This window comes from Lucilia cuprina, chromosome 6 (assembly GCF_022045245.1).
Source record: "Lucilia cuprina isolate Lc7/37 chromosome 6, ASM2204524v1, whole genome shotgun sequence".
Taxonomy (NCBI): domain Eukaryota; kingdom Metazoa; phylum Arthropoda; class Insecta; order Diptera; family Calliphoridae; genus Lucilia; species Lucilia cuprina.
This window is the reverse complement of record NC_060954.1, coordinates 1,380,105-1,397,179: the sequence shown is the minus strand read 5'-3', so window position 1 is coordinate 1,397,179 and position 17,075 is coordinate 1,380,105. Positions and strand designations below refer to the sequence as shown.

The window sequence follows — 17,075 nt, the reverse complement described above, 5'->3', positions numbered from 1 at the left end:
TAATCTCTATAATGATATTTCAATCTTTAGCCTATTTTATTATTTCAAGTTGTAAATTTTAAATTGCACAATTTTTTAGGGAATTTAAAAATCTATTTAATGATATTTAGTTATAGCATCCCAAACATGGCAAAATAACTGTGGAAACGGAACGAAAAATTCCGAGACGGAGTTCGAATAAAACTCAACTTGATTCTTTTGAAAAGAATTTTTGATCTGTATAGTTAAAACAGCTGTTTTTTAACACAATATTTAATGAAACATCGTTTAATTGGCATTATTGTATGAATCAAAATACACCTGAAGAAAAGTGTAGCATATGATTACATTATGTATAACAGTTTAATTTCAATAAACTGATTATTTGACATTTAATTTAAATTTATGATAAAGTTTGACACTAATAAGAATTTTTAACTTATGAAAAGAAGTTTAGACCATTTAAAGTCTAGATCGTAATACTTACAAGTATTTCAAAAATGTTTTATATACGTTAATGTGTAATATTATTAATGCAAAAATTTCTTTGCATTTTTTTTGTTGATATTACCTGTCGTTATCGTTCAAAAATTTTTTTGTTTATTTTCACCTATGCACAAGTATAATTTATTAACAGCTTATTTTAAAGTTAAAAAATCGTAAATATAAAAATGAATGTTTTAACTCCAATATCTGCGTCACACGGACAAAGGCACCAATTGACCAACAACTCACTCTATAAGATAAGATTTATTTTGCATTTTTACAGGCACACTTTAGAATTTTTTCCCTTTCTATAATTTTTGTCTTATCTGCAGTTGTTCAGAAAAATTTATGATCATTTAGGAAATTGCTAAAAACATTTTTTAGTATAAAATAATAAGGTTTTTTTCAGAAGTTCCATAGAGTTGTGAACGATTTCAAAAACTCAAAATGTATCGCGCTTTTATTGTTTTAACTGTTGTGGCTGCTTTGGCTCAAGGTAGTAAAATCATGCCACGTGTTCCAGAGTTAGATGGTCGCATTGTTGGTGGCGAGGATACTACTATTGATAAATATCCCTATCAGGTTTCTGTACGTCTTTTTGGCTCCCACATTTGTGGTGGTAGTATTGTTAACAATCGTGTTGTAATAACTGCTGCCCATTGTATATATTCCATGTTGGGTGCCAACTCCTATAGCATACAATATGGTACGACTGTCGTTGGTGGTAATAACAATGTTGTAGCAGCTGAACGCATTGTCAAGAATGAGAATTATGATGGCGCTTCTATCAACAATGATGTGGCATTAATCTTTTTGTCCTCTGACATTCCCTTGGGTGCTACCGCCCAGCCCATTCAATTGGCTTCGCAAGTTCCTGCCGCTGGTACTCCTGCTGTTGTTTCCGGTTGGGGTACCTTAGAGGAAAATGGTGTAGCTGCATCCATCTTGCAACAGGTGCCCGTTGTTATTGTCGATCCATCTGTTTGCCAAGAGCAATATAATGGTGTTAACGAAATTACTGAAGCGATGTTGTGTGCAGGTGTCCCTTCAGGCGGTAAGGATGCTTGTCAAGGTGACTCTGGTGGCCCACTGGTAGCAAATGGAAAATTGGTTGGCATTGTTTCATGGGGCGTAGGCTGTGCTCGTCCTGATTTCTCTGGCGTGTATAGCAATGTTGCTTATTTGAACGAATGGATTCAAGCTAATTTGGTTTAAATGTTTGCTCTCCTTATACATGTACGACAAATAAACAGTTTGTTTAACTTAATTAATATTTTATTTGTTTTAATGAAATCTCAAAATACAATCAGGATAATCTTCTACAAACGACTGACCACAGAACATATAGCAATTTATTAAATTAGAAAGTCTTTAACTTTCACGATTAAGTTTACTTTAATCGGAAAAATGATTTTGTCCATTATTTATGCAATAAAAACTGAATTTATAAAATGCATAATAAAATGATTTTATTTCTTAATATTCAACCATAACCTCATTTATGATTAATGTATAAAATATAAAAAATTATAATTATTATTACAAAAATATTTGTCACTTAAAACCTAATATTTATATTTGTTTTTCAAAAACTTTGTTCGTTAATTTCATTATAATCAAAATTTGTTCAGATATTTGTTCGTTATGGGGCCAACTTTAAAGTTCTTTTACATGTACTCTGCAGCATTGTCCAAAATCCATTGAGTATGATAAGGTACACTAGAGTAAACACCAGGGAAACCATCGCGAGCACAACCAATACCCCAAGAAACTATGCCAACCAATTTGCCATCAACTACCAAGGGACCACCGGAATCTCCTTGACAAGAATCCTTGGTAAAATCTTCAACACCGGCACAAACCATTTCTTCAGTAATGGTTAGACTTTTTGCAGAATATTGACTATTGCAATAGTCAGGATCGATTATTGTTAACTGGACCATATGTAAATCATTTTGCAACTGCTCAACATTTTCATCATCTTTTCCCCAACCCGTTACCGTGGCTAAGGAGCCAGTTTGAGGTTTATGCTCGGCCAAAGGTATTGGTTGTATATTAGACGAGTAAACCAGCTGATCCTTTAATATTATAAGACCTACATCATTAAGATGGGCCTTTTTATTATAACTAGGATTATAGATCAATTTGGAAACTGCAAATGCGGGTTCTTGATCTATAATTGAAGATTTACCAGCTACTATAAGTATAGATGAAGCAAAGCGACCCTTAATACAATGGCCCGCAGTTATGATAACACGAGGAGCATAAATAGAACCACCACAGATATGTATCAATACAGAACTATATAAACGCACCGAAACTTGATAGGGAAATCTTTCAATAGATGTCTCCATGCCACCAACTATACGACCATTTTTATTATTATCCACTGCACTTGGCACTACGTAGGCTTGTATGCCCATAAAAAGGCAAATTAGTATAAACGCTATGAAACTGTTGCCGCTACACTTTAACATTTTGAAAAGAAATAATTGTTTAAAAAACTTTTGATCGACTTTATATACTACCAACAGCAGCAGTATGGATAATCATTATTTTTTTAAGAATATTGCAAAAAATAAGCTGAATAATCGTATATTATCAAATAGTAAGTCGAGCAAAGTCTCGCCGAATTGGCGCAATTATTAAACTAGCTAAAGTTTATATGGGCTAAAAAAAACTTATCTTTCTTTAAATTTGTTTACTTTTGGCACTGGTCTAGGTTAAGGGAAACTAAAATTCTCTATAATCTCTAGACATAACAAACAAAATGAAGATTTATGATTTTGCTAGATTAAAACTTGAAATAGGACCCATAGCCAATAGTTTTTTTTCAATCACTTTTTCTTCCTTAAACTTTTTAGAAATTGCGTTGTAGTTTTTAGAAATTACCCATTGAACACCCTATATTTATTAGTCGTATCCCCCAATAAGACTTTTTATCAGAATTATTTATATAACATAATGAGTTTATATCCATTATAAACATTTCGGTAGTCTTTTTACTTTAAATCGAAAAACGTATAAGCAATAATGGCAAATTATGGTAAAAAGATAAGAAAAAAACAACAAAATTAGTAGTAAATATAATATATATAACTTTAAATATGCAAAATCTTGGCTACTGTTTGCCTCCAATTAGGAGCTGGTACACTGATTCTTCTTGATTTATATTTATGTTGCTAATAAAGAACATTTCATTTCTATTGATACTACATAATAATAAATGTTTTATAATTTTTTTTATGAAAAAAACAATAGCTTATCAATGTTCTTAAAAACTTTAGTTTGAATTTAACTGATTATTTTAAGAATTCAAAAGAATTCCCTAAATGACTCAGGGAAATGAAAGAAATTTTTTTTATTCCACACGATTATCTACCTTTTGTGTATTAATTTGATTTGTCATGTATATATGTAGCTGGTCTAGACAAAATATTTTTCATAATTAAAATATCTATTAAATAATAATTGGTGATAACATGTACTTAGATTTAGAGCGAGTTTCTTACTCCTCAGTTAAACTAGGCTTAACTTGCTGTTAGATTAAACTCGGAACAAATTAAGGCGGACTTTAACCAATGATTGTGTTTTTCAGTTTTAGATTTCAGCTCAGTTAACTTTGTTAATATTGCCAAATTTTTCACTCAAAAACATAAACAATGAACAACTGTTATTTGCAAACAATACTTTTGTAAAATGGAAATTTTTGGAGAAATGTAAATAAACATTTAAAACAATAATTAATAAAACAAAACAAACCAGAAAATTGTAATTTACTTAAAATATTCAGTTTTTGTTCTTCCGAAATCATTGTTTTATTGTTTTTGTTAATTGTGTTTTCTCACATATAACTTAAGTTTAATTGGCCAATTACACTCAGTTAAACTAAGATAAGTAACTTTACTGATAACTGAAAAACACGAAACAAATATTAAACCAGGTTTAACCAAAGAATGAAGATTATCTTTATCAGAAAAACTCGCCCTTAAACATTAGTGCTACAACCAATTTAAAATCCACTTTACCAAAAATAACATTTTTTAGACCCCCTTAAAATATGTTAACATTTTTACTAAGAATGTCAATTTCAAAGTACTGTTAACGATTTGAAATACTGCTCAATTTTCGCAATTATTTTCTTTGAAAATCTTAAATATTTAACAAATAATAAATTTTATATTTATAACCCTTTTGCAATAAAACAAAATTTTTAATTGATAACACACAGTAAAAAAAAGTGAATTTTTCGCCATAGATATCGAAAGGAAAATAAAAACAAACCAAAAGATTAAATAATGATTTACTAACCCTTTCAATTTAATCAAAAAATCATATTGTTATTACGTTTAAAGTAGTGGATCCAATAAACATATAAATAACAATGTTTACCTGAAAAATTTTTTAGTTTTTAACAAATTTTCCACCAAAAAATGTTTAAACTCTTGGCAGTTGTAGCGGTGCTTTTGGTACCAGGTTTGATGGCTGATATTCAGTCTATGGTACCCCTACCCGATGGACGTATTGTTGGTGGTGACCCCACCCATATTAGTAAATATCCCCATCAAATTTCTATGCGTTACAATGGCAGACATCGTTGCGGTGGCAGTGTTTATGCGAGCAATGTTATAGTTAGTGCAGCCCATTGTGTAGCCGGTGGTGTGGATGCCAGTAAATTGAGTATTGTGGCTGGTTCTACATATTTAAATAATGTTACCTGGGAATTACCTGTTGACAAATATATTATCCATGAAAATTACAAGACTTCCAACAACGACTATGATGTCGCTATCTTGACTTTAAAGGGTCATTTCCCCTTCAACGAGTTTATACAACCTATTGCTTTGGCAAAGTCTAGACCTGAAGCTGGAACTGAAGTAACTGTTACCGGTTGGGGTACTTTGACCGAGGGTGGTAGCATTCCTAATCAATTGCAAGAAGTGCATATCAATTATGTGGACAATAGTGTTTGCAAAAAATCATATCCTTTACAGTTAACCGATCGTATGTTGTGCGCTAGAGTTGATGGTGGCGGTAAGGATGCCTGTCAAGGAGACTCTGGTGGTCCTTTGATCCTCAACAATGAATTATTAGGTGTAGTTTCCTGGGGTATTGGTTGTGCTCGTAAGAGTTTCCCAGGTGTTTATGCTTCAGTACCACAACTTTATGAATGGATTGAGAAAACTGCTAAAGTGAATACTAAGGAATATGCCTTTTTGTAAATGTAATAAATTTATTGCGTACAATTTATGATTACTTTATAAAATTTGTATTCAAATTTTAAAACGTTTTAAGTTGTTTCACTTATGAGTTAAAACTTTTCTTATGGTTTGAGCCATTTATATAGTAACTTTTATTAATTTTGCAAAACAATGGAAGTAAGGCTAAGGTAAGATCACTTTGAACGTTGTAACCTTTTTATATTAACATTCTGATTATCATTGAATCGTAATGTATTTTACATGACCTTGATTTTTAGAAACTTTTCTCAGATAAGAAAAACAATTAAAAACTAGGGCATTAGTTCTCATAGTTTAATGAATTATAAAACTAGTCTTTAATTTCTAGTATAATACATATTTAACAAAAATATTCCTATTTGACAAAAGGAAATAAACCTTAAAAGAATAAAACATTGATCATTTTATTCGATCATTAAGGGCCAATCTTTAGGTGAAGGATTAAGTATTAAATTGAAATTAATCTTCCTTGTTTTTGAGTATGTACATGATGTACTTAATGGAGATGGTTTAAACTTGAGCAAGAAATGCAAAAGTGTAAGCAGGTGATGAAAAAAACTAATACAATTTTTATACAAATAAACATTAAAATGTTTAATTTATTGATCAGTATAAACTATGGAGACTTCACAATATATTTTTTTGTTTTAAATTTAGGTTTTCTTTAATATTACATTTACAATTGTCTTCTTTTTTATAAGACATACATCCTTTTGATAACAAACATTGACGTTTTCTGTTGTTTCGTATGGCAACACTGCGAATTTTTAATTAACTAATCTGATTAAGTATTAATTGGCATTTAATTGCTAACTCAAAAACCCGCCGATCTTATGTTCTTTTATATATTTATTCTTAATAAATGGGATAACTATTTTGGAAATATATAATATCTGTTATCTGAACCAGTAAACATTTTGCTGTTGCATAAAAATTGTTGGATGTGCTCGTAAGAGTTTCCCAGGTGTTTATGCTTCAAAAATAAACAAACATTGATAAATTAGCGGTGAAAGTTTTACCAATTTATATTTGTTTTTTTTTTATTTTTTAATAACAAATTTACATTTAGTTTAATTTAAGCATGTTGTTGAATCCAATTTCTCAACATTACAACATTTGTATAAACTCCCGGATTATTGGGGCGGGCACAACCGTAACCCCACGATACAATACCCACCATTTCATTATCGACCAACAAGGGACTACCAGCATCACCTACACAAGCATCTACACCACCTTCCAAATAGCCGGCACAAATCTCAGTATCCTTGACATTAGTCCAGAAATATGCCTCTTTACATAAATCCAAATCCATAATTGGTACTTGTACTGCTTTAATATCTTCTTCGAAATTCACTATATTTTCATTTAATTGACCCCAACCTGCAACCACAGCTTTCTTACCAGCAATAGGCACTTGAGTAGCCAATTTAACGGGAGCAATGGTAAGGCCATTAAATTCAATATCCAACGTTAAATGTAAAAGAGCAATATCTATATTGTCATTTTCATGCAATGTAATTTTATCCACTAAATAAACTTGACCATCTTGAGCAGAAGTAGTACGTTTTGAGGTACCAGCTATAACTTGAGTACGTTGCACACTGGCATCTCTAACGCAGGAAGCAGCAGTTATAATAACATTCTTGGAATAAATGGTACCACTGCAATAATGCTCATACATACAAGCATCACAAAATCTACGACGTATTGAAACCTCAAAAGGGAACTGCGTGATGTGAGAGGCTTTGAAATCTCCCACGGTACGTACATGTGCAGCCTCGATGTCAACGAAATGTAAAGCCAATATCAGGGCTATTATACAAATAAAAATTTTCATGGTTTTGGAGCAAGTTAAAAAGTCTTGCAGTGAACAACTTTCAATAGCAACTGAATATATTGCTTAAGTTTAAACCTCTTTAACTTTGCACATTATTTAGAGATAACTTGCCTATATCATATATTAAATTGATATAGTTAATCGATTAACATACAAATGTATGGGCCATAACAACTGATAGATGGGGGTATAAAAAGATTAAGATATTTATGGAATGCAAGAGAACCATTTAAAAGTGAACTTTAAATGAGAAGAGTATTTTTCGCATTAAATTACTCTTAAAACAAGTAATATTTCTATATTCGGCTGTGCCGAATTTTATATACCCTTCACCAAGTATGTTTTAAAAAACAGTTTTTATTTCTTTTGTATCTCTGCACACATGTCACACATAACATACACACAAACAAATATAAACTGTAGCAGAAAGAAATATTAACCGTTGTACTGTAATACCACCGCCAAACTGTATTACCACCCTCAAACAAATATCAGTTGTATTACCAACATATTACTGCTTTATTTCCTTGTTCTTGTTATACCCACTTACCTTCGTAAGAACAGAACAGCATGCAAACATACAAAAAAATACACAGCTGAATAAAACCAAATATATCTCCACACGCACATGTACATCTTTATCCAATTCATAGTGTTGTTGTTGCTTTTTTAACAAAGCATGAAAAAAATGTAGCTTTTTTGATGAAATTTTCAGAGGTTGTCTCGGATTTTTGCTCATATCTCGTTATTTATAGAACGATTTTGCTAATTTTAAATAGCGATCTTCTCGAAAGCATGTCTAACTGAATTATTGAAGATTCGGATCTCGCCGATATCTGGGGACCTCTAAAAAATGATTTCAATAGACAGACAGACGGACTCCGCTATCTATAAGGATCCAGAATATATATACTTTATAGGGTCGGAAAATTATATTATAGAAATTACAAACGGAATGACAAACTTATATATACCCTCCTCACGAAGGTGAAGGGTATAAAAATAAATAGTACTTACTGGGGTAGTAAATCGTTTATTCGGATCACGGTCGACCGAATAATTGATTACTAAAGGAAAATATGGACAATCAGAAAATAAATTAAAGTATTAATTATTGTAAAAAATGTAAATGATCACAAAATTTGCTGATTTATCTTCCAAAACCATCAGTGGTGATAGACGGTATATATACGTTTCTTGTTTCGTGTGTAACACCAAGAAATATTCATCCTAGATCCAACAAAGTATTTAAATTTGTACTTTTGAAGGAAGATATTGATCAAAAAACCCATTTATATAAAGTTATAAAAGATTTTAGGACAATATCAAATCATTCAACTGATTTTAACAAATTTCAATTCATTCTTGATTCTAACAAGTATTCCAAATTTTGAGGTGACCTTCTTACTATAGTGTTGCAGGGTATAAATATGAAAAAATACGTTTTATAAATGTTTAAAAAGAGAGTTTGAGTAGAGGAAAATATACATTAAACCAAAAGATAATTTTTAAAATTGTGTTTTAACTATTCAAGTGAATATTAACATGTATTTTGCTGAAGCTATTTCCAAGAGGGGTCCCTCTGAAAGAATGTCAAAGTGGGAAAAGCATTATATTCACACTCTCTCCCGTCCATAACTGATAATCGCAATAGAATAAAAGAGAATTATTTTAATTTGTGTTTTAACTGATGTGGCGGACTCTGGGGACTAAAACCGACATATAGATAAAGCAAAATTTACGTTTCCAATTTTAATACTTAAAGCAAAGTTTTTTTTTTATTTTTAAATAAATAACAAGTACATTTGAACTAAACATTAGCAGCAATTGTATCATCGATCCATTTCTTCAAAGCCGAAACAAAAGTATAAACACTGGGATAACCAGGACGAGCACAACCACGCCCCCAGGATACCAAACCCACTAATTGATTATTCATCACTAGAGGACCACCAGTATCACCTTGACAAGCATCTCTACCACCAGTCTTAACATAACCAGCACATATCATACGTTCGGTTATTTCACCAACACCATACGATTGTGTACACTCAGCTGTGCTTACAATAGGTACCTGAACTTCTTCGAGATGCGAAGAAGAAGGACCAAATTCTTCACGATAACCCCAACCGGCAACTGTAGCAACTTTACCCTCTATAGGACGAGACTCTTTGATGGTTATAGAATTCATATTCAGATGTTTTAAATCAAAAACATCATCTATGATTATTACACCAATATCATAGTCCACCGTCCAGGAAGAGTAGCTGGGATGTGAAAACCATTTTAAGGCGGGATATGGCAAACCGTCTACACCAGTGCGCGAATTGGCACCAGCTACTACCATTACCTTTTCATTAGCCTTAATATCAACCACACATTGAGCAGCAGTTACCACTACACGTTCACTATAAATGGCACCAGCACACTTATGGACATACGATTCATTTGATTGTGATCTATAACGTATTGACACCAAATAAGGATGTTTAAATATATCAACTTCTCGGCCGCCTATAATACGACCTTCAGGAGCAGCAGCTACTACAGCGCATAAAGTCCATAATATACAAATTATAAAATGTTTGTACATTTTCGAACAATTTTTTTTATTTGGTCTTCAACCGTAATGAAGTGTGTTCAATTAAATACTAAAGATTGTATATTATAATTATATTTTTATTCTATTGACCATTTTACTAACCTATAGACCGGGTTATTATCGTCCTGATAACAAATAACAAAAAATTTGTTGTTCTTTTAGAAAATACATATGTATATGTGTACTCTCATAAAATTACCTACATATATTTATAATTCCAACAGTTTTGCATTAGTTTTATTACTAATAACCGTAGCGTAATCTAAAAGTGCTCCCGATAGCTCATTAAGATAAGATGAAATATAATATAAACAAAAAATTTTTACCGTATAGTGTGAACGTATTACTACTACTATGCACAAGTAGTAGTAGTAGTAATACGTTCACACTATACGGTAAAAATTTTTTGTTTATATTATATTTCATCTTATCTTAATGAGCTATCGGGAGCACTTTTAGATTACGCTACGGTTATTAGTAATAAAACTAATGCAAAACTGTTGGAATTATAAATATATGTAGGTAATTTTATGAGAGTACACATATACATATGTATTTTCTAAAAGAAAATAATATAATATTTATGGACATGAACATTTCAATTAGAGAATATTATTAAATAAAATATTTGTTATTAATATTTAAGTGAAATTTATAAGGCACCTAAAAGTATAATTTATATTCCGATATATATGAATCTATTGTTAAATAGGGTGTTTAACCAAACGATCTTTTAAAATTTGTACAACTCCAATAAATCGAAATATGATTTGAACTTCTTTGGGTGGAATAAACGTTTTCATTTAACTAAAGGTAAAAGGACACGGGATTTCGCATGGCAATAGCATTGCTGACTCCTTGGCAAGAGGTACCATGCTTAGCAGACTGGAAATAGACCAGTTTTGCGGTATTCCACTATTCCGCAATAAAGAAGCAGATTACTGAATACTGCCTCTGTATTGCTCTCGACAAATGATCACGTGAGCACACATGCTCAACAGATTAAGCGCTGTGGTTACAAAGCGCTGTGGTTACACAGATCTAAATATTCTTCTTGGGGTCTTTAAAGATCGCAGCTAATTAGGCTGATATCGGTTATCACTGGCCACTGTAGATTTGGTAACCATGCTAGATGCATTGGACTTCCGTTCAACAATTACTGCAGAAGTTGTCAAAACGAGAATGGCTGAGGCCAGACTTTGGACGTTTGGATCGACATAATTTGGTGATCTATCCAATTTGTCATATATTCAATTAGAACATCTCATGGACTGCATTAATTTTTCAAAGTGGGTGTGAATCCGATATTGACTGTTTCATCCATGGCAACTGGCCTGGTGACTTTTCTCTTTCTCAAATCTTACTGTTTTCTCTTTACCAACGTCTCTTTTTCCACTCCACCCTATCTCTCTTTTCTCTCTCCCGGTATTTTCGGGAATCGAGAATTCCCGTTTGGCATCCCTTGTATGTATATTTGTTTTTGAATTTCTTAAAATCAATTTGCTATAAAAATCAGACGAGAGATATCACTTAGATACTAATGATTATTTGTATCGAAAAGAGCGTTTGTTATTGAAATCATGAAAAAATGTTTTTTTGAATTTCTTGTTCGGTTCTGCAATTCATAATCTCGAAAATTTTTCAAAGACATAAATGTTATATTTTGCACCGAAATTAAAAATGAAGTTGTTTCATCAATTTTTTGTAGCTTTACTCAACATATATGGAATACTACTGACCATAATAAATTCAATTTAATGTTGTGAGGATTTACTCATACATTGTTTGTATTAATTTTCCGGAATTAAGATAAGAAAATGTATAAAAAGAAATCTACTTCGATATAATATTAATTTATAACGCTAAAAAACTACTTTTATCAGTAAATCGATAACACGGACAAAGAGGCGAAACAAATACATTTTTATCACATAAGAGAGTCTTAAGCATAAACGACCATAATTTAGCCTTTCTAATCAATTTAATAGAAATACCCGATATATTTATTAAGAATTTTGATTCATATTGTATTTCTTTATATAATTTATGATCAATACAAAGTACAAATCAGAAAGTGTCATACAAAACCGACCATAATTCATCCGTAATCTTCATACTAAGAATAAATTTAGAGAATAAATCAAATATTATTTTTAAAAATGATATATATTACAAAATAAACAAATTTATTGTTTGTCTAAATCATTCTCTTGATAAACATTTTAAGCTTAAAGAAATAACGTAACATTTTACTCATATTACTGTAAATGTATTCTTGTAGGGTACTTTATATTAATGTACATATATTTTTTTAAGATAATAACAGTTTATATTATGTTTTCATTAAAATTATTAAACTAAAATGCCAAATCATTTTTTTGTTGATTAGTTTTTAAAATTAAATTCAAAACCATCACAACAGGTCATTCATTCAGACTACAGCGCTTTATTTAATAATAAACATTAAATTTTCTATATTAACAAAATGTTGCAACAATTTTTAAAATTAAGTTTTTTAACAACCTTATTACTTGGTTGCATATCTACAAGTGTAACGAGTCCCATCGAAAGTCGTGTTATTGGTGGTGAAACTAGCGTAATAACTGAAACACCATATTTGGTTTCTATACGTTATAAGAAAAACAACTCAACACCCTTTGAACATCGTTGCTCGGGTACAATTTACTCCTCAAAAGTAATCTTAACAACAGCCACTTGTTTAGTGGGTTTGGATACGAGTCGCATACATGTTAAAGCCGGTTCGTCATATCGCACCCAAAACGATGGCTATTTGTATTTGGTAGAGAAATATATAATACATCCTGATTACAATATATGGTTTATGGATAACGATTTGGCCCTATTAATACTAGCATTTGATTTAACTTTGAGCCTACCAAAAGAAATCTATCCTATTGATTTGATATCTACTATGCCAGAGGTTAATAGTTCGGCTACTATAGCTGGTTGGGGTGTTACCGATTCTAGTGCAAACGGCCAGTTTTCTGAGATCCTACAAATCGCTAATGTTAAGATAGTAGATGTTTTGAACTGCAAACGTTCCTATGGTGAAAATCGTATATCACCAGCCATGTTATGTGCAGCTGGTGATGATTCAGATGCCTGTTTAGGCGATGCCGGTGGCGCATTAGTTTATGAAGACAATGCTGTGGGCTTGATATCATGGGGAAATGGTTGTGCAAATTCTGATTTTCCTGGTGTCTATACGAATTTGTTGTATTTTAAAGAATGGATTGAAAATGAAGTTGCTAAATTGTAAATGTATTTAGTTTTAATTATATAAATAATAAAGTGTTAAATTATTTTTGAAATGTTACAAAATATTATGTTATCAGTTTTAAAAGTTCTTTTGAATTATCTCAAATGAACTTTCTGAGTGTAAATTGACTTGTGTTCTTTAATTTAAAGTATAAATCATTGTTATAATCAACCCACATCATTTGTAATTACAATCACAAGACCTTGCAATTAAATACCCAATTTGTTGTAAATAAAATAGTAAACGACCATGAAAATTGGAACATTATTTCGGAATCACCTGATTTCTAAATGGATTGGACTCGGCAAGGGCCTGAAGTTTTTATCCCAAGAAAGAACATCCAACAAATTGAAAGGGTTCTTAATTTGTTGGATGTTCTTTCTTGGGTTAAAAACTGAGTCCGATCCAATTGGTAATCCAAACCATACTATGAAATTCGATATCGATAGAAACCTATGGAGTTTAAATAAACATTTCGAGCGTTATCCAATGTCATAATTTGGTTCTAGAATTGATTTGTTTTAAAGGCATACATTTCAATTCCAAAAAAACGTCATTTTATAGGTCTAATAAATATAAAATTTTAGAACTTGAATTCTAAATAGTTTACTTAACACTGACAACTCTAGAATTCACAACAAAACACAATAACTAAGTAATTTGTTTAAAATTTAATTGATTTATTCATCGAATATCTTTTAAAGCCGTTATGTCCTTTTCACACTTATTCCTCTACGGTTGCCTCAATCCATTCCAATACCGTTGATACTCTTGAATAAACACCTGGATAATTAGGTCTGGCACAACCATAACCCCATGATACCACACCCCAAATAACATTATTCCTAAATAATGGACCACCAGAATCACCTTGACAAGCATCTTTACCACCTTCTGGACGTCCAGCACAAATCATACGTTCAGTTATGGCACCAAAACCGCTATATGCTTTCGCACACACATCCTCATTTACTTTGGGAACTTTGACGGCTCTTAAAACATCACGTGATTCTGAAGAATTTTGTGTATTACCCCAACCGGAAACAGTTAAAACTGTGCCATCTTTAATGTCATCCTTAGATGGTAATTTGGCATATTGAATTTGGAAAGGCAGCAACGTCTCATCATAGTCTTCCAATTTTAAAATAGAGAAATCATAATCAATGGTATTGGCATTATATTGCTCATGCTGATAGATTTGTATGGGCTTAACAACTAAACCCTCTTTGGCGGAATATTTGGAGCCTAAGCGTACATTAAATGGAGGATTTGTAGCCGATTTACCATCAGTACAATGAGCAGCAGTTAAAACAAAACGTTTGGCTATTAAAGTGCCACCACAAAAGTGATACGAAGTTTGTAAGGATACTTGAAATTGTATATCCTTGATATCTGCCTCATAGCCACCAACTATGCGTCCGCCCAAACGGGGTGCTGCTCCAGCCAAGACCGCCAAGAACGTTAAAGCAATTATCAGCCAAATGTTAAGTTTTTCCATTGTTACGCTTGCAAAATATTACTGTTTGCTATTTGTCTATGGTTATAGGTTTTTATAGTTTTTCCCATTGAGTGGTTTTTTAAAGTATCTAACGCCTTTAAGTGTTTAATAAAATTATTCAGTGTATTTCGAGGACTTTTCATATCTACACTGAATGTAAGGTTAATGATTTTAGGTTATAAGAGTAGGCTACATCAATAGAAACTCAATAATTGTTAATCTTTAAAAGACGTTTCGCTTGGTTTTCAGATAATAAATCATAATAATTACATGATATTTGTAATCTCCTTTTTGGAATAAATTGTCTGCCATAAAACTTAGAAAACTATAAATTGTAAATAGGAATAATAAAACTTAACAGACGTAATTTGATCACAAATTTAATAGGAAGTTTTAAATAATATACGAGACAAAAAAAAAACAATTTAATATTGAGGGACATCTCATTATTGGCAAATCTATTAGCTGTTATTTAGCTGAACTCTCCAAATTTATACAGCTGGTAGAAATTATTAGAACTTGATATTTAAAAACGATCATAAAAGTTAAACATATTTTTTTAAGAATTCTAATTCATCCAATAAAGATTAGGCGCCAACACAGTAAATAAATAAACGATAAGAATTCCCATAATAAATTGTTTATTGTAAATGATTTTTAATTATTATATTTAAGAAAATTACATCACTTTATTAATTTGTTGAATTTTTTCCAATATCCATGATTTTAAAGTCCAAACATTGGCATAAACTCCTGGATACTCAGGTCTAGCACAACCATAACCCCAAGAAACAATACCAGCCAGCTTATTACGTATTGTTAAGGGGCCACCAGAGTCACCTTGACAGGAATCTTTACCTCCCTGACCTCTTAAACCAGCACATAACATATATTCCGTAATACCACCCAAATAGTCTTCATTACACTCATCTAAAGAAACTACAGGAATCTTTACTTCTTGTAGAAAAGAAGGTGAATCACCACCCTCTACCAAAGCCCCCCATCCAGTAATAGTGGTCATTGTACCAGCAGTAGGTTCATCATCTATCAGTTCTATGGGTCGTATGGTGAATTGATTTAAAGGCAAAGGTACCGCCAATAACAAAATAGCCACATCATTATTATAATTCTTAGGATTATAATTCTCATGCATAATGATTTCCTTTACCGGTACCATAACACCATCATTGCCATTTTTAATATTAGCACCAGCCACCACTTTTAGTTGACTGGGAACTGTAGCTATAATACAATGGGCGGCTGTTAAGACAATAGTTTCGGAGTAAATACTACCACCACAGGTATGGCTATACGGAGCACTAGGATTAAAAATATTCTTTTTACGTAAACTTATTTGATGACCATGTTTACCTATGTCTACCGTCGTACCACCAACAATACGTTTATTCGGTTCTTGAGAATCCTTTACAGAAAAACCATAACTTAGTGAGAGGAATGTTAAAAGTAAAATAAATTTCATTTTTAAAGAAATTTGGAAAAATTATAAAAATAACACCAGCCGACTAAATATTAATGCGTTCTAAATAACTAAATTGTTTTGAAAATACTGGTCATTTAATTCGCAAAAAAATTAACTGCGATCGTAAATTTTAATTTGATGAACTTGCTACAAATAGAATTTATCTTTATAGCAGAATATCTTTAATTTTCTGGTCGGTATCGTTAAAATTTTATTAATACTATTTGTGTTTATTAGCGAACTTATAATTAAATGATTTTAAAATGTTTTTAGAAAGCCCTTAAAATAGGCTACATTTATTACAACTAAGGTAGTGGTGAAATATTAATAGGTAATGGCGCTAAGAATAAAATTCATCTTGTAGTAGTTGAAAAGCTAAAATAAGTTTTTAAATATAAAACAAATTAAAAGGAGTTTAAGAATAAATAAAACAGAAAAAAAAACTCAAACTATTCGTAATTAAACTTTAGGTGGGTTTTAAGGGTAATCAGACCATCGTTTTTTAGGTCTCTTCGAGAGTTTTGCGTTACACTCTGGCTTTGCTTTAGTGCGTAGTGTTGTATAACTGTATCTTGTAACGGATTTTCGAAGTTTCATGCATTAACCACATGCTTTTTTATAACCTAAAATTTTCTTTGGGTACATGGTGGAGTACCAAACAAAACTCGTT

General features: G+C 31.4%; 8 protein-coding genes across 8 annotated transcripts; 3 read left to right on the top strand and 5 right to left on the bottom strand.

Annotated features, from left to right (window-relative positions):
- Positions 1-656: 656 nt before the first annotated feature.
- On the top strand, positions 657-1,736 carry LOC111686009 (vitellin-degrading protease-like). Its single transcript, XM_023448303.2, has one exon. The coding sequence runs from the start codon at positions 913-915 to the stop codon at positions 1,678-1,680; it is 768 nt and encodes a 255-aa protein (XP_023304071.2). The 5' UTR covers positions 657-912; the 3' UTR covers positions 1,681-1,736.
- Positions 1,737-1,965: 229 nt separating this feature from the next.
- On the bottom strand, positions 1,966-2,964 carry LOC111686008 (trypsin beta). Its single transcript, XM_023448302.2, has one exon. The coding sequence runs from the start codon at positions 2,940-2,942 to the stop codon at positions 2,133-2,135; it is 810 nt and encodes a 269-aa protein (XP_023304070.2). The 5' UTR covers positions 2,943-2,964; the 3' UTR covers positions 1,966-2,132.
- Positions 2,965-4,866: 1,902 nt separating this feature from the next.
- Positions 4,867-5,751, top strand: LOC111687783 (trypsin delta). Its single transcript, XM_023450259.2, has one exon. The coding sequence runs from the start codon at positions 4,899-4,901 to the stop codon at positions 5,685-5,687; it is 789 nt and encodes a 262-aa protein (XP_023306027.1). The 5' UTR covers positions 4,867-4,898; the 3' UTR covers positions 5,688-5,751.
- A 1,005-nt stretch (positions 5,752-6,756) lies between these two features.
- On the bottom strand, positions 6,757-7,607 carry LOC111687785 (trypsin eta-like). The gene has a single exon (XM_046954702.1). It carries the CDS (start codon positions 7,543-7,545, stop codon positions 6,781-6,783), a length of 765 nt encoding a protein of 254 aa, XP_046810658.1. The 5' UTR covers positions 7,546-7,607; the 3' UTR covers positions 6,757-6,780.
- A 1,679-nt stretch (positions 7,608-9,286) lies between these two features.
- LOC111687784 (trypsin eta) lies at positions 9,287-10,185 on the bottom strand. The gene has a single exon (XM_023450260.2). The coding sequence runs from the start codon at positions 10,136-10,138 to the stop codon at positions 9,356-9,358; it is 783 nt and encodes a 260-aa protein (XP_023306028.2). The 5' UTR covers positions 10,139-10,185; the 3' UTR covers positions 9,287-9,355.
- A 2,348-nt stretch (positions 10,186-12,533) lies between these two features.
- LOC111687789 (trypsin eta-like) lies at positions 12,534-13,480 on the top strand. Its single transcript, XM_023450265.2, has one exon. The coding sequence runs from the start codon at positions 12,633-12,635 to the stop codon at positions 13,425-13,427; it is 795 nt and encodes a 264-aa protein (XP_023306033.2). The 5' UTR covers positions 12,534-12,632; the 3' UTR covers positions 13,428-13,480.
- A 603-nt stretch (positions 13,481-14,083) lies between these two features.
- On the bottom strand, positions 14,084-15,135 carry LOC111687781 (trypsin-1-like). The gene has a single exon (XM_023450257.2). It carries the CDS (start codon positions 14,923-14,925, stop codon positions 14,152-14,154), a length of 774 nt encoding a protein of 257 aa, XP_023306025.1. The 5' UTR covers positions 14,926-15,135; the 3' UTR covers positions 14,084-14,151.
- A 166-nt stretch (positions 15,136-15,301) lies between these two features.
- Positions 15,302-16,796, bottom strand: LOC111687788 (trypsin zeta-like). Its single transcript, XM_023450264.2, has one exon. It carries the CDS (start codon positions 16,403-16,405, stop codon positions 15,605-15,607), a length of 801 nt encoding a protein of 266 aa, XP_023306032.2. The 5' UTR covers positions 16,406-16,796; the 3' UTR covers positions 15,302-15,604.
- Positions 16,797-17,075: the final 279 nt, after the last annotated feature.